At 49.2% G+C, this 23,022-nt stretch overlaps 1 protein-coding gene across 8 annotated transcripts in view; it reads right to left on the bottom strand.

The window, feature by feature from the left end:
* STAG3 (STAG3 cohesin complex component) overlaps positions 1-21,782 on the bottom strand; it is a 50,642-nt gene extending 28,860 nt beyond the window's left edge. For 4 of the 8 annotated variants that reach the window (XM_085564295.1, XM_085564292.1, XM_085564294.1 and 1 more), the window contains exons 1-12: positions 21,600-21,754; positions 18,218-18,325; positions 16,671-16,770; positions 16,445-16,540; positions 15,545-15,641; positions 13,787-13,863; positions 11,484-11,688; positions 9,766-9,917; positions 6,228-6,301; positions 5,145-5,268; positions 3,169-3,267; positions 1,784-1,863 (exon numbers count right to left, since the gene is read on the bottom strand). In XM_085564295.1, coding sequence (XP_085420421.1) covers positions 1,784-1,863; positions 3,169-3,267; positions 5,145-5,268; positions 6,228-6,301; positions 9,766-9,917; positions 11,484-11,688; positions 13,787-13,863; positions 15,545-15,641; positions 16,445-16,540; positions 16,671-16,770; positions 18,218-18,315 — 1,202 coding nt within the window. In that variant the 5' untranslated portion in view covers positions 18,316-18,325; positions 21,600-21,754. Of the gene's footprint in view, positions 1-1,783; positions 1,864-3,168; positions 3,268-5,144; positions 5,269-6,227; positions 6,302-7,936; positions 8,120-9,765; positions 9,918-11,483; positions 11,689-13,786; positions 13,864-15,544; positions 15,642-16,444; positions 16,541-16,670; positions 16,771-18,217; positions 18,326-21,599 lie in introns of those variants that run through there. The other 4 variants (XM_085564297.1, XM_085564299.1, XM_085564293.1 and 1 more) reach the window with 4 other exon arrangements.
* Positions 21,783-23,022: the final 1,240 nt, after the last annotated feature.

Here is a 23,022-nt window from a genome sequence, read left to right as displayed (position 1 = left end):
AGTTCCCACTTTTCCCACTCCAGAATTCCCAAATTCCAAAAAAAACCCCAAAATTCTGGCACTTTTGGACACAAATTCCCAATATTCCCCCATTCCCAACCCCTTTTCCACCAGGATTTCCCCCAAATTCCAGAAAATTCCCAGGAAATCTGGGAATTCTGGGACTCCGAGTCCCCAATTCCCCCACCCCCAAATTCCCAAAAAATCCGGGATTTTGGGCACTCCTGGACCCAAAATTCCCAATTTTCCCCCATTCCCAACCCCTTTTCCATCAGAATTCCCAGAAATTTGGGATTTTTGGGACTCCTGGACGCCAAATTCCCAATTTTTCCCCTTTTCCACCAAGATTTCCCCCAAATTCCCAGGAATTTCCAGGGATTTGGGGAGTTTGGGACTCCTGAACCCGAATTCCCGAATTTCCCACCCCCAAATTCCCGGATTTTGGGGGAATTTGGGGCTCCCCGGCCCCACTCCGGCCCCTCCTTCCCATTTTTCCCAATTCCTGGAATTCTCTGGGCTCCAAATTCCCGAAATTCTGAGCTCAGAATTTGGGATGAAGCCACGGGAATTTGGCTCTCCCAGGGGCCACACCCAAATTCCCTCATTTTTAATGGGAAAAAAAAAATCAAAAATTCCCCAAAATTCCTCCCAAATTCCCTTCCCGAGCTCCAGAAAACGCCCTGGAATTTTGGGATGCTCCAAAATTCCCAAAAATCCTCCCAAAATCCCCCAAATTCCCCACCAGGAGCTCTGCTGGATCCTGAGGAATTTTGGGATCCCCCAGAAGTCCCCAAATCCCAAATCCCAAATCCCTGATCCCAAATCCCAAATCCCAAATCCCTGATCCCAAATCCCAAATCCCTGATCCCAAATCCCTGATCCCAAATCCCAAATCCCAAATCCCAAATCCCTGATCCCAAATCCCAAATCCCAAATCCCAAATCCCTGATCCCAAATCCCAAATTCCTGATCCCAAATCCCAAATCCCAAATCCCTGATCCCAAATTCCAAATCCCTGATCCCAAATTCCAAATCCCAAATCCCTGATCCCAAATCCCAAATCCCTGATCCCAAATCCCTGATCCCAAATCCCAAATCCCAAATCCCAAATTCCTGATCCCAAATCCCAAATCCCAAATCCCAAATCCCAAATCCCTGATCCCAAATCCCAAATTCCAAATCCCAAATCCCTGATCCCAAATCCCAAATTCCTGATCCCAAATCCCAAATCCCAAATCCCTGATCCCAAATCCCAAATCCCAAATCCCTGATCCCAAATCCCAAATCCCTGATCCCAAATCCCAAATCCCAAATCCCAAATCCCTGATCCCAAATCCCAAATTCCTGATCCCAAATCCCTGATCCCAAATCCCAAATTCCTGATCCCAAATCCCAAATCCCAGATCCCAAATCCCTGATCCCAAATCCCAAATTCCTGATCCCAAATCCCAAATCCCAAATCCCAAATCCCAAATCCCTGATCCCAAATTCCTGATCCCAAATCCCTGATCCCAAATCCCAAATCCCTGATCCCAAATCCCAAATCCCAAATCCCTGATCCCAAATCCCAAATTCCCACCCCCCAAATCGCAATTTCCCATCCCAAACTCTCAATCCCAAATCCCCAAATCCCCAAATCCCTAATCCACAATTCCCCCCCGCAAATCCTGAATTTTCCATCCCAAGTTCCCAATTTCCCAAATCCCAAATCCCCGATTGCCCATCCCAAATTCCCGAGCAATTCCCAGACCATTCCCGAATTCCCGAATTCCCGGATTTTCACCTGTCCAGCTCCGTGAGCAGCCTCAGCGCCTCCAGCGCCACCTCGGGCTCCTTGTCCTGGGCCATGGCCACCAGCCGGGGCTGCGATCCCGAAATTCCCGGAATTCCAACATTCCCAAAAATCCCAAAATCCCCAAAAACCCCCAAAATCCCCAAAATCCCCAAAATCCCACCATTCCCAAAGATCCCAAACATCCCCACAGCTCCTGGGCCATGGCCTCCAGCCGGGGCTGCGATCCCGAAATTCCCGGAATTCCAACATTCCCAAAATCCCCAAAAACCCCCAAAATCCCCAAAATCCAACCATTCCCAAAGATCCCAAACATCCCCACAGCTCCTGGGCCATGGCCACCAGCCGGGGCTGCGATCCCGAAATTCCCAAAATTCCCGGAATTCCAACATTCCCAAAAATCCCAAAATCCCCAAAAACCCCCAAAAATCCCAAAAATCCCAAAACCCCCAAAAACCCCCAAAATCCCACCATTCCCAAATATCCCAAAAATCCCCACAGCTCCTGGGCCATGGCCACCAGCCGGGGCTGCGATCCCAGAATTCCCAAAATTCCCGGAATTCCAACATTCCCAAAAATCCCAAAATCCCCAAAAACCCCCAAAACCCCCAAAATCCCACCATTCCCAAAGATCCCAAAGATCCCCACAGCTCCTGGGCCATGGCCACCAGCCGGGGCTGCGATCCCGAAATTCCCAAAATTCCCGGAATTCCAACATTCCCAAAACTCCCAAAAATAAAACAAATCCCCATTTCCCCCCCATTCTTCCCATTTCCCCCCCACTTTTCCCATTTTCCTCCCACTTTTCCCCATTTTCCTCCATTTTCTCCCCATTTCCCCCCAATTTTCCCATTTTCCCCCGTTTTCTCCTTATTTCCCATCCCATTTTCCCATTTTTCCCAATTTCCCCCATTTTTCCTAATTTCTCCCAATTTTCCCTATTTTTTCCCCCATTTCCCCACAATTTTCCTATTTTTCCCAAATTTTCCCCCATTTCCCCCCCATTTTCCCATTTTCCCCCATTTTTCCCATTTCCCCTCAATTTTCTATATTTTTCCCCATTTTTCCCAATGTTCCCCACAACCTTTCCTATTTTTCCCCACAGTTTTCCCATTTTTCACAAATTTTCCTGCCAATTTCCCCCAGTTTTTCCCATTTTTCCCCAATTTTCCCATTTGTCCCCATTTTCCCCCCAATTTTTCCCATTTCCCCCCAATTTTCCCTATTTTTCCCATTTTCTCCCCATTTTTCCCAATGTTCCCCACAATCTTTCCTATTTTTTCCCCACTTTTCCCCCATTTCCCCACAAATTTCCCATTTTCCCCATTTTCCCCCCAATTTTCCCAATTTTTCCCATTTTCCCCCCATTTTCCCACCTTGAACCTCTCGGTGAAGAGCTCCATGTTCGGCGCCACCTCCGGAATTCCGTAAATTCCCCGCAGGGCCCGGACGCAGCGCAGCCGAACCTCCCCGTGCTGGGCCAGGATCCCAAAAAAACAGGAATTCAGGGAAAAAATTCCAAAAAAACCGAATTCAGGAGCCAGAATCGCAAAAAAAACGGGAATTCAGGGAAAAAAATCCCAAAAAAACGAAATTCAGGAGCCAGAATCGCAAAAAAAAAGGGGAATTCAGGGAAAAAATCCCCAAAAAAACGAAATTCAGGGCCAAAATAAAAAAAAAACCAGAATTCAGGGAAAAAAATCCCAAAAAAAACCGAATTCAGGGAAAAAAATCCCAAAAAAAACCGAATTCAGGGCCAAAATCAAAAAAAACAGAATTCAGGGAAAAAAATTCCAAAAAAAAACAAATTCAGGAGCCAGAATCGCAAAAAAACAGGAATTCAGGGAAAAAATCCCAAAAAAAACGGGAATTCAGGGAAAAAATCCCAAAAAAAAACAGAATTCAGGGAAAAAAGTCCCAAAAAAATGGGAATTCTGGGAAAAAAAATCCCAAAAAAACCGAATTCAGGAGCCAGATTCACAAAAAAAACGGGAATTCAGGGAAAAAATCCCAAAAAAAACGGAATTCAGGGGCCAAAATCCCAAAAAAAAACAGAATTCAGGGAAAAAATCCCCAAAAAAACGAAATTCAGGGGCCAAAACCCCCCAAAATAAACGGAATTCAGGGCCAAAATCCCCAAAAAAAACAGAATTCAGGGAAAAAAATCCCAAAAAAAACGAATTCAGGAGCCAGAATCGCAAAAAAAACGGGAATTCAGGGAAAAAATCCCCCAAAAAAACGGAATTCAGGGGCCAAAACCCCCAAAAAAACCAGAATTCAGGGGAAAAAAATCCCAAAAAAATAGGAATTCTGGGAAAAAAAATCCCAAAAAAACCAGAATTCAGGGCCAAAATCCCAAAGAAACGGAATTCAGGGAAAAAAATCCCCAAAAAAAAGGAATTCAGGGAAAAAAATCCCCCCCCAAAAAAAATCCCAAAAAAAAACCCCCTAGGAATTCAGGGCCAAAATCCAAAAAAAATCTCGAATTCAGGATTTTTCCAGGATTTTCCCCATTTTTTTCCCAGATTTTTTCAATTTCTCCAGGATTTTTCCCCATTTTCCCGGGATTTTCCCCATTTTCCTGGGATTTTGGCCCACCTTGTCGTGCAGGGTCCAGCCCAGATCCCTGGGGTGGCCGTGGGTCAGGAAGGAACCGGAATTTTCCCATTTTTATTGGGATTTTCCCATTTTCCCCCCATTTTTAATGGGATTTTCCCCATTTTTTCACCGTTTTTCCCCATTTTTTCACCGTTTTTTCCCATTTTCCCGGGATTTTTCCCATTTTCCCGGGATTTTGGCCCACCTTGTCGTGCAGGGTCCAGCCCAGGTCCCTGAGGTGGCTGTGGGTCAGGAAGGAACCGGAATTTCCATTTTTATTGGGATTTTCCCATTTTCCCCCCATTTTTAATGGGATTTTCCCCATTTTTTCACCGTTTTTCCCCATTTTTTCACCGTTTTTCCCAATTTTCCCGGGATTTTCCCCATTTTCCCGGGATTTTGGCCCACCTTGTCGTGCAGGGTCCAGCCCAGGTACTTGAGGTGGCTGTGGGTCAGGAAGGAACCGGAATTTTCCCATTTTTCACCGTTTTTCCCCATTTTTTCACCGTTTTTCCCCATTTTTTCACCGTTTTTTCCCGTTTTCCGGGATTTTCCCCATTTTCCCGGGATTTTGGCCCAACTTGTCGTGCAGGGTCCAGCCCAGGTACTTGAGGTGGCCGTGGGTCAGGAAGGAACCGGAATTTTCCCATTTTTAATGGGATTTTCTCCATTTTTTCACCGTTTTTCCCCATTTTTTCACCGTTTTTCCCCATTTTCCCGGGATTTTCCCCATTTTCCCGGGATTTTGGCCCACCTTGTCGTGCAGGGTCCAGCCCAGGTACTTGAGGTGGCCGTCGGTCAGGAAGGAGGCCGGGAATTTCCTCACCCACAGCCCGAGCTCCTCCATGCAGATCCCGCGGATTTCGGGCACCACGTCACTGCCCCAAAAACCCGGGATCAGCTCCAAATCCCAAACAATCCCAAAATCCCAAAAAACTCCCTCAAATCCCACCAAAATCCAAAAAAAAATCAAAAAAAACCCCCAAAAATCCACCCAAAACCCAAAAGAATCCCACCAAAATCCCCCCAAATCCCAAAAAATCCACCTGAACTCCAAAAAAATCCACCAAAATTCACTAAAATCCCCCCAAATTTCAAAAAATCCACAAAAAAAAAAAAAAAAAAAAAAAAAAAGTCACCAAAATCCCCCAAAAATAATTTTTAAAAATCCCAAAAATTTCCCCCAAAATCTCCCCTGGGCCCCAAAATCCCCCCCCGACCCTTTTTGCCTCGTTTTTCCCCATTTTTCCACTATTTCCTCCCCTTTTATCCCATTTTTTTCTCATTTTCACTCCATTTTACCCCATTTGAACCCATTTTTCCCCCACTTTATCCCATTTCCCCAATTTTTTCCTGTTTGATTCCATTTCCCCCCACTTTATCCCATTTTCCTCCTCTTTTCCCCCATTTTTCCCCATCCCAATCCCATTTTCCCATTTTTCCCCATTTTTCCCCTTTCTTTCCTACCCCAATCCCATTTTCCCCAATATTCTCCCACCCCAATCCCATTTTCCCTCCCTTTCTCCCCATTTTCCCTCTTTCCTCCGCATTTTCTCCCATTTTTCCCTATTTTCTCCCCATTTTCTCCTTTTCCTCCCCATCTTCCTCTCATATTTCCCCATTTTCCCTTTTTCCTCCCCATTTTTCCCCATTTTCCCTCAGTTTTCCCCCATTTTTCTCCGTTTCCCCCGTATTTTTTCCTGGTTTCTCCCAATTTTTCCTCCGTTTTCCCCCATTTCTCCCCATTTTTCCCCATTCCTCCCCATTTTTCCCCATTTCCTCCCCGTTTTTCCCGTTTTCCGGGATTTTCCCCCCGGAATTCCGGCCGTTCCCTCACCGGTAGCGGTGCACGAAGACGCCCTTGAAGATCCCGTTCATCAGCAGCTCCAGCTCCTCCTGCTGCTCCTGCAGCTGCAATTCCCAAAATTCCCAACATTCCCAAAAAATCCCACCCCAAACCACCCAAATCCCACCCAAAATCCACCAAATTCCACCCAAAATCCACCAAAATCCACCAAATTCCACCCAAATCCCGTTCATCAGCAGCTCCAGCTCCTCCTGCTGCTCCTGCAGCTGCAATTCCCAACATTCCCAACATTCCCAAAAAATCCCACCCCAAACCACCCAAATCCCACCCCAAATCCACCAAAATCCACCAAATTCCACCCAAAATCCACCAAATTCCACCCAAAATCCACCCAAATCCCGTTCATCAGCAGCTCCAGCTCCTCCTGCTGCTCCTGCAGCTGCAATTCCCAAAATTCCCAAAAAATTCCCAAAAAATCCCACCCCAAACCACCCAAATCCCACCCCAAACCACCCAAATCCCACCCAAAATCCACCAAATTCCACCCAAATTCCACCCAAATCCCGTTCATCAGCAGCTCCAATTCCCAACATTCCCAAAAAACTCCACCCAAAATCCCACCAAATTCCAACTCAATCGTCCCAAAATCCCGAAAATTTCACCCAAATTCCAGCAAAATTCTTTCAAAACGCCACCAAAATATCCCAAAACCCCAACAAATCCTCAACTCCCAAAAATTCACCCCAAATCCCAACAAGATTCACCAATTTTCACCTAAATCCCCCCAAAATTTCACTTAAGACAACTCAAAATCCCCAGAATTCCTGAATTTTTACCTAAAAGTCCCGAATTTTCACCTGAAATTCCCAAATTTCCACCTAAAACACCCCAAAATACCGACTTACCAATTTTTCCCCATTTTCCTGTCTTTTGCCTTGTTTTCTCCTTGTGTTTTTTTTTCTTTTCCTGTGTTTTCCCATTTTCACCCATTTCTCCCATTTTTTCCATTATTTTGCATTTTCCCCCGTTTCTCCATTTCTCTTTTTTCCCCATTTTTCCCCCATTTTTTCACATTATTTTCCCTTTTTTTCACGTTGTTTCTCCGTTTTCCCCCGTTTTTCCCCGTTTTTTCCCGTTTTTTCCCGTTTCTGTCCCGTTTTTTCCCGTTTTCGCCGTTTTTCGCCCCGTTTCTGACCTCGCTGTCGCGTCCCCGCAGCGCCTCGAGCCGCTCGCTGCCGCTCCGCGCCGGCTCCTCGCCCTTTTCCCCGTTTCTGTCTTGTTTTTCACCGTTTTTTCCCGTTTTTTCCCGTTTTTTCACATTCCTGTCCCGTTTTTTCCCATTTTCGCCGTTTTTCGCCCCGTTTCTGACCTCGCTGTTTTGTCCCCGCAGCGCCTCGAGCCGCTCGGTGCCGCTCCGCGCCGGCTCCTCGCCCTTTTCCCCGTTTTTGTCCCGTTTTTTTCCCGTTTTTTCCCGTTTTTCCCCGTTTTTCCCCGTTTTTTCCCGTTTCTGTCCCGTTTTTTCCCGTTTTCGCCGTTTTTCGCCCCGTTTCTGACCTCGCTGTTTTGTCCCCGCAGCGCCTCGAGCCGCTCGGTGCCGCTCCGCGCCGGCTCCTCGCCCTTTTCCCCGTTTCTGTCCCGTTTTTCCCCGTTTTTTCCCCGTTTTTTCCCGTTTTTTCCCGTTTTTTCCCGTTTCTGTCCCGTTTTTTCCCATTTTCGCCGTTTTTCGCCCCGTTTCTGACCTCGCTGTGCTGCCCCCGCAGCGCCTCGAGCCGCTCGGTGCCGCTCCGCGCCGGCTCCTCGCCCTTTTCCCCGTTTCTGTCCCGTTTTTCACCGTTTTTTCACCGTTTTTTCCCGTTTTTTCCCGTTTTTTCACATTCCTGTCCCGTTTTTTCCCGTTTTCGCCGTTTTTCGCCCCGTTTCTGACCTCGCTGTGCTGTCCCCGCAGCGCCTCGAGCCGCTCGGTGCCGCTCCGCGCCGGCTCCTCGCCCTTTTCCCCGTTTCTGTCCCGTTTTTGTCCCGTTTTTGTCCCATTTTCCCCGTTTTTTCACAGTTTTTTCACGTTTTTTCCCGTTTTTTCCCGTTTCTGTCCCGTTTTTTCCCGTTTTTGCCGTTTTTCGCCCCGTTTCTGACCTCGCTGTTTTGCCCCCGCAGCGCCTCGAGCCGCTCGGTGCCGCTCCGCGCCGGCTCCTCGCCCTTTTCCCCCGTTTCTGTCCCGTTTTTGTCTCGTTTTTCCCCGTTTTTCCCCGTTTTTCACCATTTTTTCCCGTTCCTGTCCCGTTTTTTCCCGTTTTCGCCGTTTTTCGCCCCGTTTCTGACCTCGCTGTTTTGCCCCCGCAGCGCCTCGAGCCGCTCGGTGCCGCTCCGCGCCGGCTCCTCGCCCTTTTCCCCCGTTTCTGTCCCGTTTTTGTCTCGTTTTTCCCCGTTTTTCCCCGTTTTTCACCATTTTTTCCCGTTCCTGTCCCGTTTTTTCCCGTTTTCGCCGTTTTTCGCCCCGTTTCTGACCTCGCTGTGCTGTCCCCGCAGCGCCTCGAGCCGCTCGGTGCCGCTCCGCGCCGGCTCCTCGCCCTTTTCCCCATTTTTGTCCCGTTTTTCACATTTCTGTCCCGTTTTTTCCCGTTTTTTCACATTTCTGTCCCGTTTTTTCCCGTTTTCGCCGTTTTTCGCCCCGTTTCTGACCTCGCTGTTTTGCCCCCGCAGCGCCTCGAGCCGCTCGGTGCCGCTCCGCGCCGGCTCCTCGCCCTTTTCCCCGTTTCTGTCCCGTTTTCCCCGTTTTTCACCGTTTTTTCCCGTTTTTTCTCATTTTGTCCCGTTTTTTCCCGTTTTCGCCGTTTTTCGCCCCGTTTCTGACCTCGCTGTGCTGCCCCCGCAGCGCCTCGAGCCGCTCGGTGCCGCTCCGCGCCGGCTCCTCGCCCTTTTCCCCGTTTTTGTCCCGTTTTTCACCGTTTTTTCACCGTTTTTTCCCGTTTCTGTCCCGTTTTTCACATTTCTGTCCCGTTTTTTCCCGTTTTCGCCGTTTTTCGCCCCGTTTCTGACCTCGCTGTTTTGTCCCCGCAGCGCCTCGAGCCGCTCGGTGCCGCTCCGCGCCGGCTCCTCGCCCTTTTCCCCGTTTTTGTCCCGTTTTTCACCGTTTTTTCACCGTTTTTTCCCGTTTTTTCCCGTTTCTGTCCCGTTTTTTCCCGTTTTCGCCGTTTTTCGCCCCGTTTCTGACCTCGCTGTTTTGTCCCCGCAGCGCCTCGAGCCGCTCGGTGCCACTCCGCGCCGGCTCCTCGCCCTTTTCCCCGTTTTTGTCCCGTTTTTCACCGTTTTTTCACCGTTTTTTCCCGTTTTTTCCCGTTTTTTCCCGTTTCTGTCCCGTTTTTTCCCGTTTTCGCCGTTTTTCGCCCCGTTTCTGACCTCGCTGTTTTGTCCCCGCAGCGCCTCGAGCCGCTCGGTGCCGCTCCGCGCCGGCTCCTCGCCCTTTTCCCCGTTTCTGTCCCGTTTTTTCACCGTTTTTTCCCGTTTTTTCCCGTTTTTTCACATTCCTGTCCCGTTTTTTCCCGTTTTCGCCGTTTTTCGCCCCGTTTCTGACCTCGCTGTGCTGCCCCCGCAGCGCCTCGAGCCGCTCGGTGCCGCTCCGCGCCGGCTCCTTGGCCTCCTCGGCGCGCAGCCGCCGCCGGCACAGCTCCTGCTGCCGCCCCACGCCCAGCGCCACCTCCACCAGCGCGCTCATCAGCTGCAGCGCTGGATCGGGGCGAAAAAACGGGAATTCGGGAAAAAACGGGGGGAAACGGGAAAAAAACGGGAAAAAATGGAGAAAGAAATGGGGAAAAACGGGGGGAAACGGGAAAAAAACGGGAAAAAATGGAGAAAGAAATGGGGAAAAACGGGGGGAAACGGGAAAAAAACGGGAAAAAATGGAGAAAGAAATGGGGAAAAACGGGGGGAAACGGGGAAAAAACAAGGGAAAAAAGGGGGGAGGAAAAGGGGGAAAAAACGGGAAAAAAATGGGGGAAAAAACGAGGAAAAATGGGGGAGGAAAAGGGGGAAAAAATGGAAAAAAAACGGGAAAAAACGGGAAAAAATGGGAAAAAACAGGGAAAAAAAAAGAGGGGGGGGAAGGGGGAAAAAAACGGGGGAAAAACGGGAAAAAACAGAAAAAAAAAATGGAAAAAAATGGGTAAAAACGGAAAAAAATGGGAAAAAAGCAGAAGGAGGAAAACAGAAGGAGGAAAATATCAGGAGAACATCAGGAAAAGAGCAGGAAAGGGGCAGGAAAAGCAGGAAAGAACAGGAGAAAGTCAGGAAAAGCAGGAAAAAGCAGGGAAATTCAGGAAATATCAGGAAAAGTAGGAAAAAGCAGGGAAAATTTTAAAAAATCAGGAAAAAGCAGGGAAAATCACAAAAAATGAGAAAAAAAAAAGCAGGAAAAGAGCAGGAGAAAATCGGGAAAAATCATGAAAAATCGGGAAAAATCAGGAAAAGAGCAGGAAAAGAGCAGGAGGAAATCATGAAAAATCAGGAAAAAAATCAGGAAAAAATCAGGGGAAAATCATTAAAAATCATGAAAAATCTGGAAAACTCTGGAGAAATCAGGGAAAATCATGGAAAATCAGGGAAAATCAGGGAAAAATCAGGAAAAGAGCAGGAGAAAATCAAGAAAAATCAGGAAAATCAGGAAAAGAGCAGGAGAAAAATCAGGAAAAATCGGGAAAAATCAGGAAAAATCAGGAAAAGAGCAGGAAAAGAGCAGGAGAAAATAATGAAAAATCAGGAAAAAAATCAGGAAAAAAATCAGAAAAAATTAGGGGAAAACTCATTAAAACCCATGAAAAATCTGGAAAACTCTGGAGAAATCAGGGAAAATAATGGAAAATCAGGGAAAACTCAGGAAAAATCAGGAAAAGAGCAGGAGAAAATCAAGAAAAATCAGGAAAAATCAGGAAAAGAGCAGGAGAAAATCAAGAAAAATCAGGAAACATCAGGAAAAGAGCAGGAGAAAAATCGGGAAAAATCAGGAAAAGAGCAGGAAAAGAGCAGGAGAAAATCATGAAAAACCATGAAAAATCAGGAAAAAAATCAGGAAAAAATCAGGAAAAAAATCAGGAAAAAATCAGGAAAAAATCAGGGGGAAAATCATTAAAAATCATGAAAAATCTGGAAAACTCTGGAGAAATCAGGGAAAATCATGGAAAAATCAGGAAAAGAGCAGGAAAAGAGCAGGAGAAAAATCAGGAAAAATCAGGAAAAATCATGAAAATTCAGGGAAATTGAGGGAAAAGCCGGGAGAAGGGGGAGGCAGCAGCGCACCTGCCAGCGTGCCGGCGTGGCGCAGCGGGCGCAGCCGGGACTCGGCCAGGCCGGTGAGGAACGGCAGCCACGAGTGCAGCAGGAACCCGTCCCACAGCTCCCGGTGCCGCGCCCGCCGCACCAGCACCGCCAGCAGCTCGGAAAATCCCGCACGGAACCGGCGCCACGCCGGGGAGCAGCTGGAGAGAGGGTACTCTGCAGAGCCCTGGGGAAAAATAAATATAAATACAAATAAATGGGCAGAAATACAGCAAAAACCACTGAAAATCCAGCCAGAATCCACCCAGAGCCGGCACCGCCAGCAGCTCGGAAAATCCCGCACGGAACCGGCGCCACGCCGGGGAGCGGCTGGAGAGAGGGTACTCCGGAGAGCCCTGGGGAAAAATACAAATAAATGTAAATAAATGGACAGAAAAAACAGCCAAAATCACTGAAAATCCAGCCAGAATCCACCCAGAGCCGGCACCGCCAGCAGCTCCGAGAATCCCACACGGAACCGGCGCCACGGCGGGGAGCGGCTGGAGAGAGGGTACTCTGCAGAGCCCTGGGGAAAAATTAATATAAATACAAATAAATGTAAATAAATGGGCAGAAATACAGCAAAAACCACTGAAAATCCACACAGAATCCACCCAGAGCCGGCACCGCCAGCAGCTCGGAAAATCCCGAACGGAACCGGCGCCACGCCGGGGAGCGGCTGCTCAGAGGGTACTCTGCAGAGTCCTGGGGATAAATTAATATAAATACAAATAAATGTACAGAAATAACAGCCAAAAGCACTGAAAATCCAGCCAGAATCCACCCAGAGCCGGCACCGCCAGCAGCTCGGAAAATCCCGAACGGAACCGGCGCCACGCCGGGGAGCGGCTGGAGAGAGGGTACTCTGCAGAGCCCTGGGGATAAATTAATATAAATGTAAATAAATGGGCAGAAATACAGCCAAAATCACTGAAAATCCAGCCAGAATCCACCCAGAACCGGCACCGCCAGCAGCTCTGAGAATCCCGAACGGAACCGGCGCCACGGCGGGGAGCGGCTGGAGAGAGGGTACTCTGCAGAGTCCTGGGGATAAATAAATATAAATACAAATAAATGTACAGAAATACAGCCAAAATCACTGAAAATCCAGCCAGAATCCACCCAGAGCCAACACCGCCAGCAGCTCCGAGAATCCCAAACGGAACCGGCGCCACGCCGGGGAGCGGCTGCAGAGAGGGTACTCCGGAGAGCCCTGGGGAAAAATACAAATAAATGTAAATAAATGGGCAGAAATAACAGCCAAAATCACTGAAAATCCAGCCAGAACCGGTGCCAGGGAGGGGGGCACTGGGACAGTGGGCACTGCGGGGAGTCCTGGGGAAATAAATGTAAATAAATAGAAATAAATAGAAGTAAATGTACAGAAATACAGGAAAATCCATCCAAAATCCACCCAGAACCAGCGCCAGGGCGGGGAGCAGCAGGATGGGGAGTCCTCAGACTAAATGTGAATAAATAGAAATAAAAGTACAGAAATAAAGAAAAAAAACCACTGAAAAGCCCTCAGATATCCACCAAAAATCCACTAAAAATCCATCCAAAAATCCACTACAAATCCATCAGAAATCCACCAAAAAGCCACTAAAAATCCATCAAAAAATCCATTACAAATCCATCAGAAATCCACCAAAAAGCCACTAAAAATCCATCAAAAAATCCACTACAAATCCATCAGAAATCCACCAAAAAGCCACTAAAAATCCATCAAAAAATCCACTAAAAATCCATCAGAAATCCACAAAAAATCCACTAAAAATCCATCAGAAATCCACAAAAAACCCACTAAAAATCCATCAGAAATCCACAAAAAAACCTCTAAAATTCCATCAAAACCCCACCAAAAATCTACTAAAAATCCATCAACAATCCACCAGAAATGCACCAAAAATCCCCTGAAACTCCAGAAAATCCACCAAAAATCCACCCGGAACCGGCACCAGGGCTGGGAATTCCTGGAGAAGGGGAAAACTCTGGGGAGTCCTAAAAACGCCAAAAATCCAGGGAAAAGACACCAAAAATCCAGGGATAGATGATATTCCAGGGAAGCCTGTAAATAAATCTGGAGAAAATATAAAAATTCCAGGAAAACCGCACAGAATTCCACGGAAAACGCATGGAATTCCCTGGAGAGCCCAGAAAATTCCAGGGAAAAGGCCCAGAATTCCAGGGAAAAAAATCAGAATTCCAGGGAAAAGGCCCAGAATTCCCTGGGGAGCCTGGAAAATTCCCGGGAAAAGCCCCAAGCCCTGGAATTCCGGGAGTACCTCCTGGAAGGTCTCCATGATCCTCCGGATGATCTCGGAATTCTGCAGCTCCCGGAACATCTGCGGGGTCACCACGCCTGGAATTCCCAAATTCCCGGAGCTGCTTTTCCCTCAGCCCCAAATCCCTGAATTCCCCATCCCAAATCCCTGAATTCCCATTTTCCCATCCCAAATCCCTGAATTCCCCATCCCAAATCCCTCAATTCCCATTTTCCCATCCCAAATCCCTCAATTCCCATTTTCCCATCCCAAATCCCTCAATTCCCCAGCCCAAATCCCTGAATTCCCCACCCCAAATCCCTCAATTCCCATTTTCCCCATCCCAAATCCCTCAATTCCCATTTTCCCCATCCCAAATCCCTCAATTCCCCATTTTCCCCATCCCAAATTCCCAATTCCCCATTTTCCCCCATCCCAATTCCATTTTCCTCTCTGTTTTTCCTGGTTTTCACTCATTTTTCCCCCATTTTTCCCATTTCCCCCCCCCGTTTTTTCCCGTTTTTCCCGAATTCCTGTTTTTCCGGCCGGTTCCTGACCGCGGCAGCCGCCGGCGCGCGCGGTGAAGTTCAGCAGCTCCAGGAACTGCCCCGTTTTTCCCATTTTCTCACTCATTTTTCCCATTTTCTCACTCATTTCCCCCCCGTTTTTTCCCGTTTTCCCCCCGTTTTTTCCCGAATTCCCGGTTTTCCAGCCCGTTCCTGACCGCGGCAGCCGCCGGCGCGCGCGGTGAAGTTCAGCAGCTCCAGGAACTGCCCCGTTTTTCCCATTTTCTCACTCATTTTCCCCATTTTCCCCCCGTTTTTTCCCGTTTTTCCCCCCGTTTTTTCCCGTTTTTCCCCCCGTTTTTCCCGAATTCCCGTTTTTCCGGCCGGTTCCTGACCGCGGCAGCCGCCGGCGCGCGCGGTGAAGTTCAGCAGCTCCAGGAACTGCCCCGTTTTCCCCATTTTCTCACTCATTTTCCCCATTTTCCCCCCGTTTTTTCCCATTTTCCCCGTTTTTTCCCATTTTCCCCCCGTTTTTTCCCAAATTCCCGGTTTTCCGGCCGGTTCCTGACCGCGGCAGCCGCCGGCGCGCGCGGTGAAGTTCAGCAGCTCCAGGAACTCCCCCATTTTTCCCATTTTCTCACTCATTTTCCCCATTTTCCCCCCGTTTTTTCCCGTTTTCCCCCGTTTTCCCCGTTTTTTCCCGTTTTTCCCGAATTCCCGGTTTTTCAGCCCGTTCCTGACCGCGGCAGCCGCCGGCGCGCGCGGTGAAGTTCAGCAGCTCCAGGAACTGCCCCATTTTTCCCATTTTCTCACTCATTTTCCCCATTTTCCACCCGTTTTTTCCAGTTTTTCCCCGTTTTTCCCCCCGTTTTTTCCCGTTTTTTCCCGAATTCCCGTTTTTCCAGCCCGTTCCTGACCGCGGCAGCCGCCGGCGCGCGCGGTGAAGTTCAGCAGCTCCAGGAACTGCCCCGTTTTTCCCATTTTCTCACTCATTTTCCCCATTTTTTCCCATTTTCCCCCCGTTTTTTCCCGTTTTCCCCCCGTTTTTTCCCGAATTCCCGTTTTTCCGGCCGGTTCCTGACCGCGGCAGCCGCCGGCGCGCGCGGTGAAGTTCAGCAGCTCCAGGAACTGCCCCGTTTTTCCCATTTTCTCACTCATTTTCCCCGTTTTCCCCGTTTTTTCCCGTTTTTTCCCGTTTTTCCCCGTTTTTTCCCGTTTTTCCCCGTTTTTTCCCGGTTTTCCCGAATTCCCGGTTTTTCAGCCCGTTCCTGACCGCGGCAGCCGCCGGCGCGCGCGGTGAAGTTCAGCAGCTCCAGGAAGGCGCCCTCCCGGTCCTGCCGGTACCGCTCCAGCCACTCGTCCACCAGCGGCTGCGCGGGAAAAACAGGGCGAAAAAACGGGATTTGGGGAAAAAACAGAATTCCGTGAGGAAAAATCGGGAATTTTGGGGGGAAACCTGGAATTTTGGAGGGGTAAAATGGGAATTTTCAAGGGAAAACAGGATTTTGGGGGGAAAAAATTGAAATTTTGGAGGGGGAAAATGGAAATTTTGGAGGGAAAACCTGGAATTTTTTGGGGAAAAAATGGGAATTCGGGAGGGTGGGGGAACTTGGAATTTTGGGAGGGAAAACCTGGAATTCTGGATGGAAAAAATAGGAATTTTCGGGGAAAAAACCTGGAATTTCGGAGTTTAAAATGGGAATTTTCGGGGGATGATGGGTATTTGGGGAGAAAAAATAGAATTTTGGGGGAAGAAACAGGAATGTTGGGGGAAAAAACAGAAATTTTTGGGGGAAAAATTTTTGTGGGAAAACCCCACAAAGGAGAAATTCAGGGGAATAAAATTAATGTTGGTGAAAAGTGGGAATTTCAGGAGAAAAATGGGAATTTCAGAGGTAGAAAGCAGTTTCAAGAAGAAAATGGAAATTTAAGGGGAAAAAAATCCGGGAATTTCAAGGGGAGAAAGAGGAATTACAGGGAAAATCGGGTCAAAAGAAAAAATTTGACAGAAAAAACAAAATTTTGGAGGAAAAATCAAGAATTTCAATGAAGAAATACAAAATTGAGAGGAAAAACAGGGGAATTTTGAGGAAAAAAATGGAGATTTGAGAGGGAAAAAAGGGAATTTTGGGGAAATCCTGAAAATTCCGGGGATTTTCCCTATTTCTGGTACCTCCATGGCCACTTTTCCCGAAAAAACGGCCTCGAAGAGGGAATTCTGCTCTGGATCCTTCCCATCCCTGCTGGAGAGGCGGGAGCGCTTCGGGGCCTGCGGGAAACGGGGAAAATCCAGGAAAAATCAGGGAAAATCGGGAAAAATCTGGAAAAATCGGGGAAAATCAGGGAAATCGGGAAAAGCAGCGGGAATTGGGGGGAAAAAAGGGGATTTTGGGAATTACGAGGCTGCCGCGGGCTCCTTGGGGCGGGCCCCGCTTGCTCCGGGGGCGCAGGGACGGCTCGAAGTCGCTGCCGGAGTCGGAATCCTCCAGGAATTCCCTGCTGGGATTTTGGGGGGAAAACGGGAATTTTGGGGCTGAGCTGGGAAAAGGGGGGAATGGGAAAAAGGGGAGATGGGATACAAGGTGGATGGGGTGGGGGGAATGGGATGGGATTGGGGAAAATGGGGATAAAACTGGGGAAATGGGGAGAAAACTGGGGAAAATGGGGATAAAACTGGGGAAATGGGGATAAAACTGGGGAAAATGGGGATAAAACTGGGGAAATGGGGAGAAAACTGGGGAAATGGGGATAAAACTGGGGAAAATGGGGATAAAACTGGGGAAATGGGGAGAAAACTGGGGAAATGGGGAGAAAACTGGGGAAAATGGGGATAAAACTGGGGAAATGGGGATTAAACTGGGGAAAATGGGGATAAAACTGGGGAAATGGGGAGAAAACTGGGGAAATGGGGAGAAAACTGGGAAAATGGGGAGAAAACTGGGGAAAATGGGGATAAAACTGGGGAAATGGGGATTAAACTGGGGAAAATGGGGATAAAACTGGGGAAATGGGGAGAAAACTGGGGAAAATGGGATTTACAAGGGTTGGGATGGGGTAAGAATGGGAGAAAATGGGGGGAAATGAGAAGAAAACTGAGGAAAACGGGATTAAAAAGGATCGGGATGGGGTAAAAATGGAGGAAATGGGGAAAGCCAGGATAAACTGGGGAGAAAATTGAGGGAAATGGGATTTAGAAGGGTCGGGATTGGGAAAAATTGGAGAAAATGGGGAAAAAACTGTGGTAAATGGAGTAAATACAGGAAATTGGGATTAAAAAGGGTTGGGATGGGGTTAAAATGGGGAAAAAAATTGAGAAAATGGGGAGAAAGCTCATGAAAATTACATAGGGCTGGGGAAAATGGGATTCAAAGGGTTGAAATAGGATTAAAATGGGAAAATGGGAAACAAACTGGAGAAATGGAGAAAAAACAGGGAAAATGGGATTAAAAAGGGTGAGGATGGGGTAAAAAAGGGAGAAATGGGGAGAAAACTGGGGAAAATGGGGGAACACTGGGGAAAATGGGGGGAAGCTCGGGAAAATGGGTCTGGGATGGGTAAAATGGGGCTGGAAATAAGAAAAATGGGATAAAATGGGGGGAAATGGGGCTGGAATTAGGAAAAATAGGATAAAAAGGGAAAATGGGGGAAAACGGTGGTGGAATTAGGGAAAATGGGATAAAAAGGGGCTGGGATGTAGAAAAAAAATGGTGATGAAGTGGGAAAAATGGGGATAAAGTGGGGAAAATGGGGATAATGTGGGAAAAATGGGGATAAAGTGGGGAAAACGTTGGAAAGCAGAAAAAATGTGGGGGGAAATTGAGGAAAACGGAGCGAGAATTAGGAAAAACCGGGATAAAAGGAGCTGGGATGAAGGGAAAAGGGCTGGAAATTTTTGGGAATGAGTGGGAAATGGGACTGGAGGGGTTTGGGGTCGCCAGGGACTCACGGGCTGCCGCGGGAGCTGCTCGGAGGGGCCGATCCCGATCCCGGAGCGCTGCCGGAGGAGCCCGAGGCACGGAGCCGGGGGGAGCGGCGGAGAGCCATGGCCAGGAAACTGGAAAAAGCAGGGAAAAATAAGGAGAAGTGGGGAAAAATGGGGAGAAACTGGGAAAAAGGGGGATTCTGGAGGGGCCTCTCCAGGCTGCGACCCCCCAGAGGAGAGAATGGGGCATGGGAGCCCCGAAATTCCCTCAGGGAAAGGAGAGACCAAAATTCCCTCAAAAAGGGAAAAGTGAGGGGTGGGAGTCCCAGAATTCTCTCATGAGAAATGGGGGGAGCCCAAAATTCCCTCAAAAGGGAAAAATGAGAGGTAAAAACTTCAAAGTTACCTCAGGAAAAGGAGAGGGAGCTCAAAATTCCCTCAAAATGCTAAAATGAGAGGTAGAAACTTCAAAATTACCTCAGGAAAAGGAGATGGAGCTCAAAATTCCCCAAAAGGGAGAAGTAAGGGGTGGGATTCCCAAAATTCCCTCAAAATGGAAAAATGAGAGGTAGAAACTTCAAAATTCCCTCAGGAAAAGGAGAGGGAGATCAAAATTCCCTCAGAAGGGAAAAGTGAGGGGTGGGATTCCCAAAATTCCCTCAAAATGGAAAAGTGAGGGGTGGGATTCCCAAAATTTCCTCAAAAAAAGAAAATGAGGGGCGGAATTCCCAAAGTTCCCTCAGGAAAAGGAGAGGGAGCCCATAATTCCCTCAAAATGGAAAAATAAGGGTGGAATTCCCAAAATTCCCTCAAGAAAAGGAGAGGGAGCCCAAAATTCCCTCAAAATGGAAAAATGAGAGGTAGAAACCTCAAAATTCCTTCAGGGAAAGGAGAGGGAGCCCAAAATTCCCTCAAAATGGAAAAATGAGAGGTAGAAACTTCAAAATTTCCTCAAGAAAAAAAGGAAGGATTCCAAAATTCCCTGAGAAGGAAAAACTGAGGGGGTGGGACCCCAAAATCACTTGTGGGGTCAGACCCCCCAAAACCCTGAAATATCCCCCAAAAAATCCCCAAACGCCCCTGGATCACACCAAGGGACCTCTCAGACCCCAATTTAAGGGGTTGGGGGAACCTTTTCCCTCACAAATCCCACAAAAAGGGAGATTTGGGCTTCTCAAACCCCCCAAACCCCAATTTAAGGGGTGGGGGGAACCTTTTCCTTTACAAATCCCACAAAAAGGGAGATTTGGGCTTCTCACATCCCCCAAACCCCAATTTAAGGGGTGGGGGGAAAACTTTTCCTTCACAAATCCCACAAAGAGACAGATTTGGGCTTCTCACATCCCCCAAACCCCAATTTAAGGGGTGGGGGGAGGCTTTTCCCTCACAATATCCACAAAAAGGGAGATTTGGGCTTCTCAATCCCCCGAAACCAAATTTAAGGGGTGGGGGGAACCTTTTCCCTCACAAATCCCACAAAGAGACAGATTTGGGCTTCTCACACCCCCCAAACCCCAATTTAAGACATGGAGAAAAACTTTTCCCTCACAAATCCCACAAAAAGGGAGATTTGGGCTTCTCACATCCCCCAAACCCCAATTTAAGGGGTTGGGGGAACCTTTTCCCTCACAAATCCCACAAAAAGGGAGATTTGGGCTTCTCAAACCCCCCAAACCCCAATCTAAGGGGTGGGGGGAACCTTTTCCCTCACAAATCCCACAAAAGGGAAGATTTGGGCTTCTCAAACCCCCCAAACCAAATTTAAGACATGGAGAAAAACTTTTCCCTCACAAATCTCACAAAGAGACAGATTTGGGCTTCTCAGACCCCCCAAACCCCAATTTAAGGGGTGGGGGGAAGCTTTTCCCTCACAAATCCCACAGAGAGGTGGATTTGGGCTTCTCACAGCCCCCAAACCCCAATTTAAGGGGTGGGGGGAACCTTTTCCCTCACAAATCCCACAAAAAGGGAGATTTGGAGACTTCTCAAACCCCCCAAACCAAATTTAAGACATGGAGAAAAACTTTTCCCTCACAAATCCCACAAAAAGGGAGATTTGGGCTTCTCAAACCCCCCAAACCAAATTTAAGACATGGAGAAAAACTTTTCCCTCACAAATCCCACAAAGAGACAGATTTGGGCTTCTCAGACCCCCCAAACCCCAATCTAAGGGGTGGGGGGAACCTTTTCCTTTACAAATCCCACAAAAAGGGAGATTTGGGCTTCTCACATCCCCCAAACCCCAATTTAAGGGGTGGGGGGAAAACTTTTCCCTCACAAATCCCACAAAGAGGGAGATTTGGGCTTCTCAGACCCCCCAAACCCCAATTTAAGGGGTGGGGGGAAAACTTTTCCCTCACAAATCCCACAAAGAGACAGATTTGGGCTTCTCAGACCCCCCAAACCCCAATTTAAGGGGTGGGGGGAGGCTTTTCCCTCACAATATCCACAAAAAGGGAGATTTGGGCTTCTCAATCCCCCGAAACCAAATTTAAGGGGTTGGGGGAACCTTTTCCCTCACAAATCCCACAAAAAGGGAGATTTGGGCTTCTCACACCCCCCAAACCCCAATTTAAGGGGTGGGGGGAAAACTTTTCCCTCACAAATCCCACAAAGAGACAGATTTGGGCTTCTCACACCCCCCAAACCCCAATTTAAGGGGTGGGGGGAGGCTTTTCCCTCACAAATCCCACAGAGAGGCGGATTTGGGCATCTCAACCCCCCCAAAGCCCGATTTAAGGCGTGAGGATGAAGCCCCCCCCCCCACAAACCCCCCGGGAATGGGGAAAGTGAACCCCCCCCCATAAACCCCCCGGGAATGGGGAAAAGTGAACCCCCGCCATAAACCCCCCGGGAATGGGGAAAGTGAACCCTCCCCCCCCCACAAACCCCCCGGGAATGGGGAAAGTGAACCCCCGCCATAAACCCCCCGGGAATGGGGAAAGTGAACCCCCCCCACAAACCCCCCGGGAATGGGGAAAGTGAACCCCCGCCACAAACCCCCCGGGAATGGGGAAAGTGAACCCCCCCACTCACAAACCCCCCGGGAATGGGGAAAGTGAACCCCCCCACTCACAAACCCCCCGGGAATGGGGAAAGTGAACCCCCCCACTCACAAACCCCCCGGGAATGGGGAAAGTGAACCCCCGCCATAAACCCCCCGGGAATGGGGAAAGTGAACCCTCCCCCCACTCACAAACCCCCCGGGAATGGGGAAAGTGAACCCCCGCCATAAACCCCCCGGGAATGGGGAAAGTGAACCCCCGCCATAAACCCCCCGGGAATGGGGAAAGTGAACCCCCGCCATAAACCCCCTCCGCTGGCACTGAGGGGCGGGCTCGGACCCCTCAGCTCCCCACAGCCGCTTCCTCCAGCGACCTGCCCACGCCCCTTGCCCCTCCCTCACCTTTGCGGGGCTGAAAACGCCCCAAAACTTCAATTTTCCCCTCAAAAAACGACGCGGCGGGACCGGCCCCGCCTCACGCGCGCCTCGCTTCCCGCCAAAACAAAATGGCGGCCGGCGCGCGCGCGGGCCCGGTCACGTGGCCCGAGGGGTGGGCGTGGCCTCGGCGGTCACGTGGCCCGCGGCGGGACCGCTCCGGGAGGGGGATTCCCAAAAAACCCCAAAATTCGGGAATTTCGACGGGAATTTGGGATCGGGGGGGGGCTGTGGGGGTCGGGGGGTCTGTGGGGGGGTAGGGGGATGTAGGGGGTTGGGGGATGGGGGTTTCCCTGCGGATTTGGGTTCTCTGTGGAGGGGGAGTCCCTAAAAACCCCAAAATTTGGGAATTCTGTGGGGAATTCGGGGTTTGGGAGGGTCGGGAGGGGGCTGGATCTCATCCCCGATCCCAATCCTGGCCCCAAATCCCATTCCCATCCCAAATCCCAGATCCCGCTCCCAAATCCCAGTTCCCAATCCCAAATCCCATTTCTAAATCCCAGATCCCGCTCCCAAATCCCATTCCCATCCCAAATCCCATTCCTAAATCCCAGATCCCGCTCCCAAATCCCATTCCCATCCCAAATCCCAGATCCCGCTCCCAAATCCCAGATCCCGCTCCCAAATCCCATTCCCATCCCAAATCCCATTCCTAAATCCCAGATCCCAATCCCAAATCCCAGTTCCCAATCCCAAATCCCATTTCTAAATCCCAGATCCCGCTCCCAAATCCCATTCCCATCCCAAATCCCATTCCTAAATCCCAGATCCCAATCCCAAATCCCAGTTCCCAATCCCAAATCCCATTCCTAAATCCCAGATCCCAATCCCAAATCCCATTCCTAAATCCCAGATCCCGCTCCCAAATCCCATTCCTAAATCCCAGATCCCGATCCCAAATCCCATTCCTAAATCCCAGTTCCCAATCCCAAATCCCATTCCTAAATCCCAGATCCCGATCCCAAATCCCATTCCCATCCCAAATCCCGGTCCCGCTCCCCAATTCCATTCCCAAATCCCAGATCCCACTCCCGAATTCCATTCCCAAATCCCGGTCCTGCTCCGCCCACCGGGACTGTTCCTGATCCCAAATCCCAGATCCCGGTCCCAAATCCCATTCCCAAATCCCAGATCTCATTCCCAAATCCCAGATCTCATTCCCAAGTCCCAGATCCCGATCCCAAATCCCATTCCCAAATCCCGATCCCATTCCCGGTCCCGCTCCGCCCGCCGGGGCCGTTCCCGGTCCTGTTCCCGATCCCAAATCCCAGATCCCGCTCCCATTCCCAAATCCCGGTCCCGCTCCCCTCCCCGATCCCAATCCCAAATCCTGCTCCCATTCCCAAATCCCAAATCCCGCTCCCAAATCCCAGATCCCGATCCCAAATCC

The sequence above is a fragment of the Lonchura striata genome, chromosome 32, assembly GCF_050655825.1.
Source record: "Lonchura striata isolate lonStrDom1 chromosome 32, ASM5065582v1, whole genome shotgun sequence".
Lineage (NCBI taxonomy): Eukaryota > Metazoa > Chordata > Aves > Passeriformes > Estrildidae > Lonchura > Lonchura striata.
The sequence above is the reverse complement of the archived record's forward strand: the minus strand, read 5'-3'. Positions and strand labels throughout refer to the sequence as shown.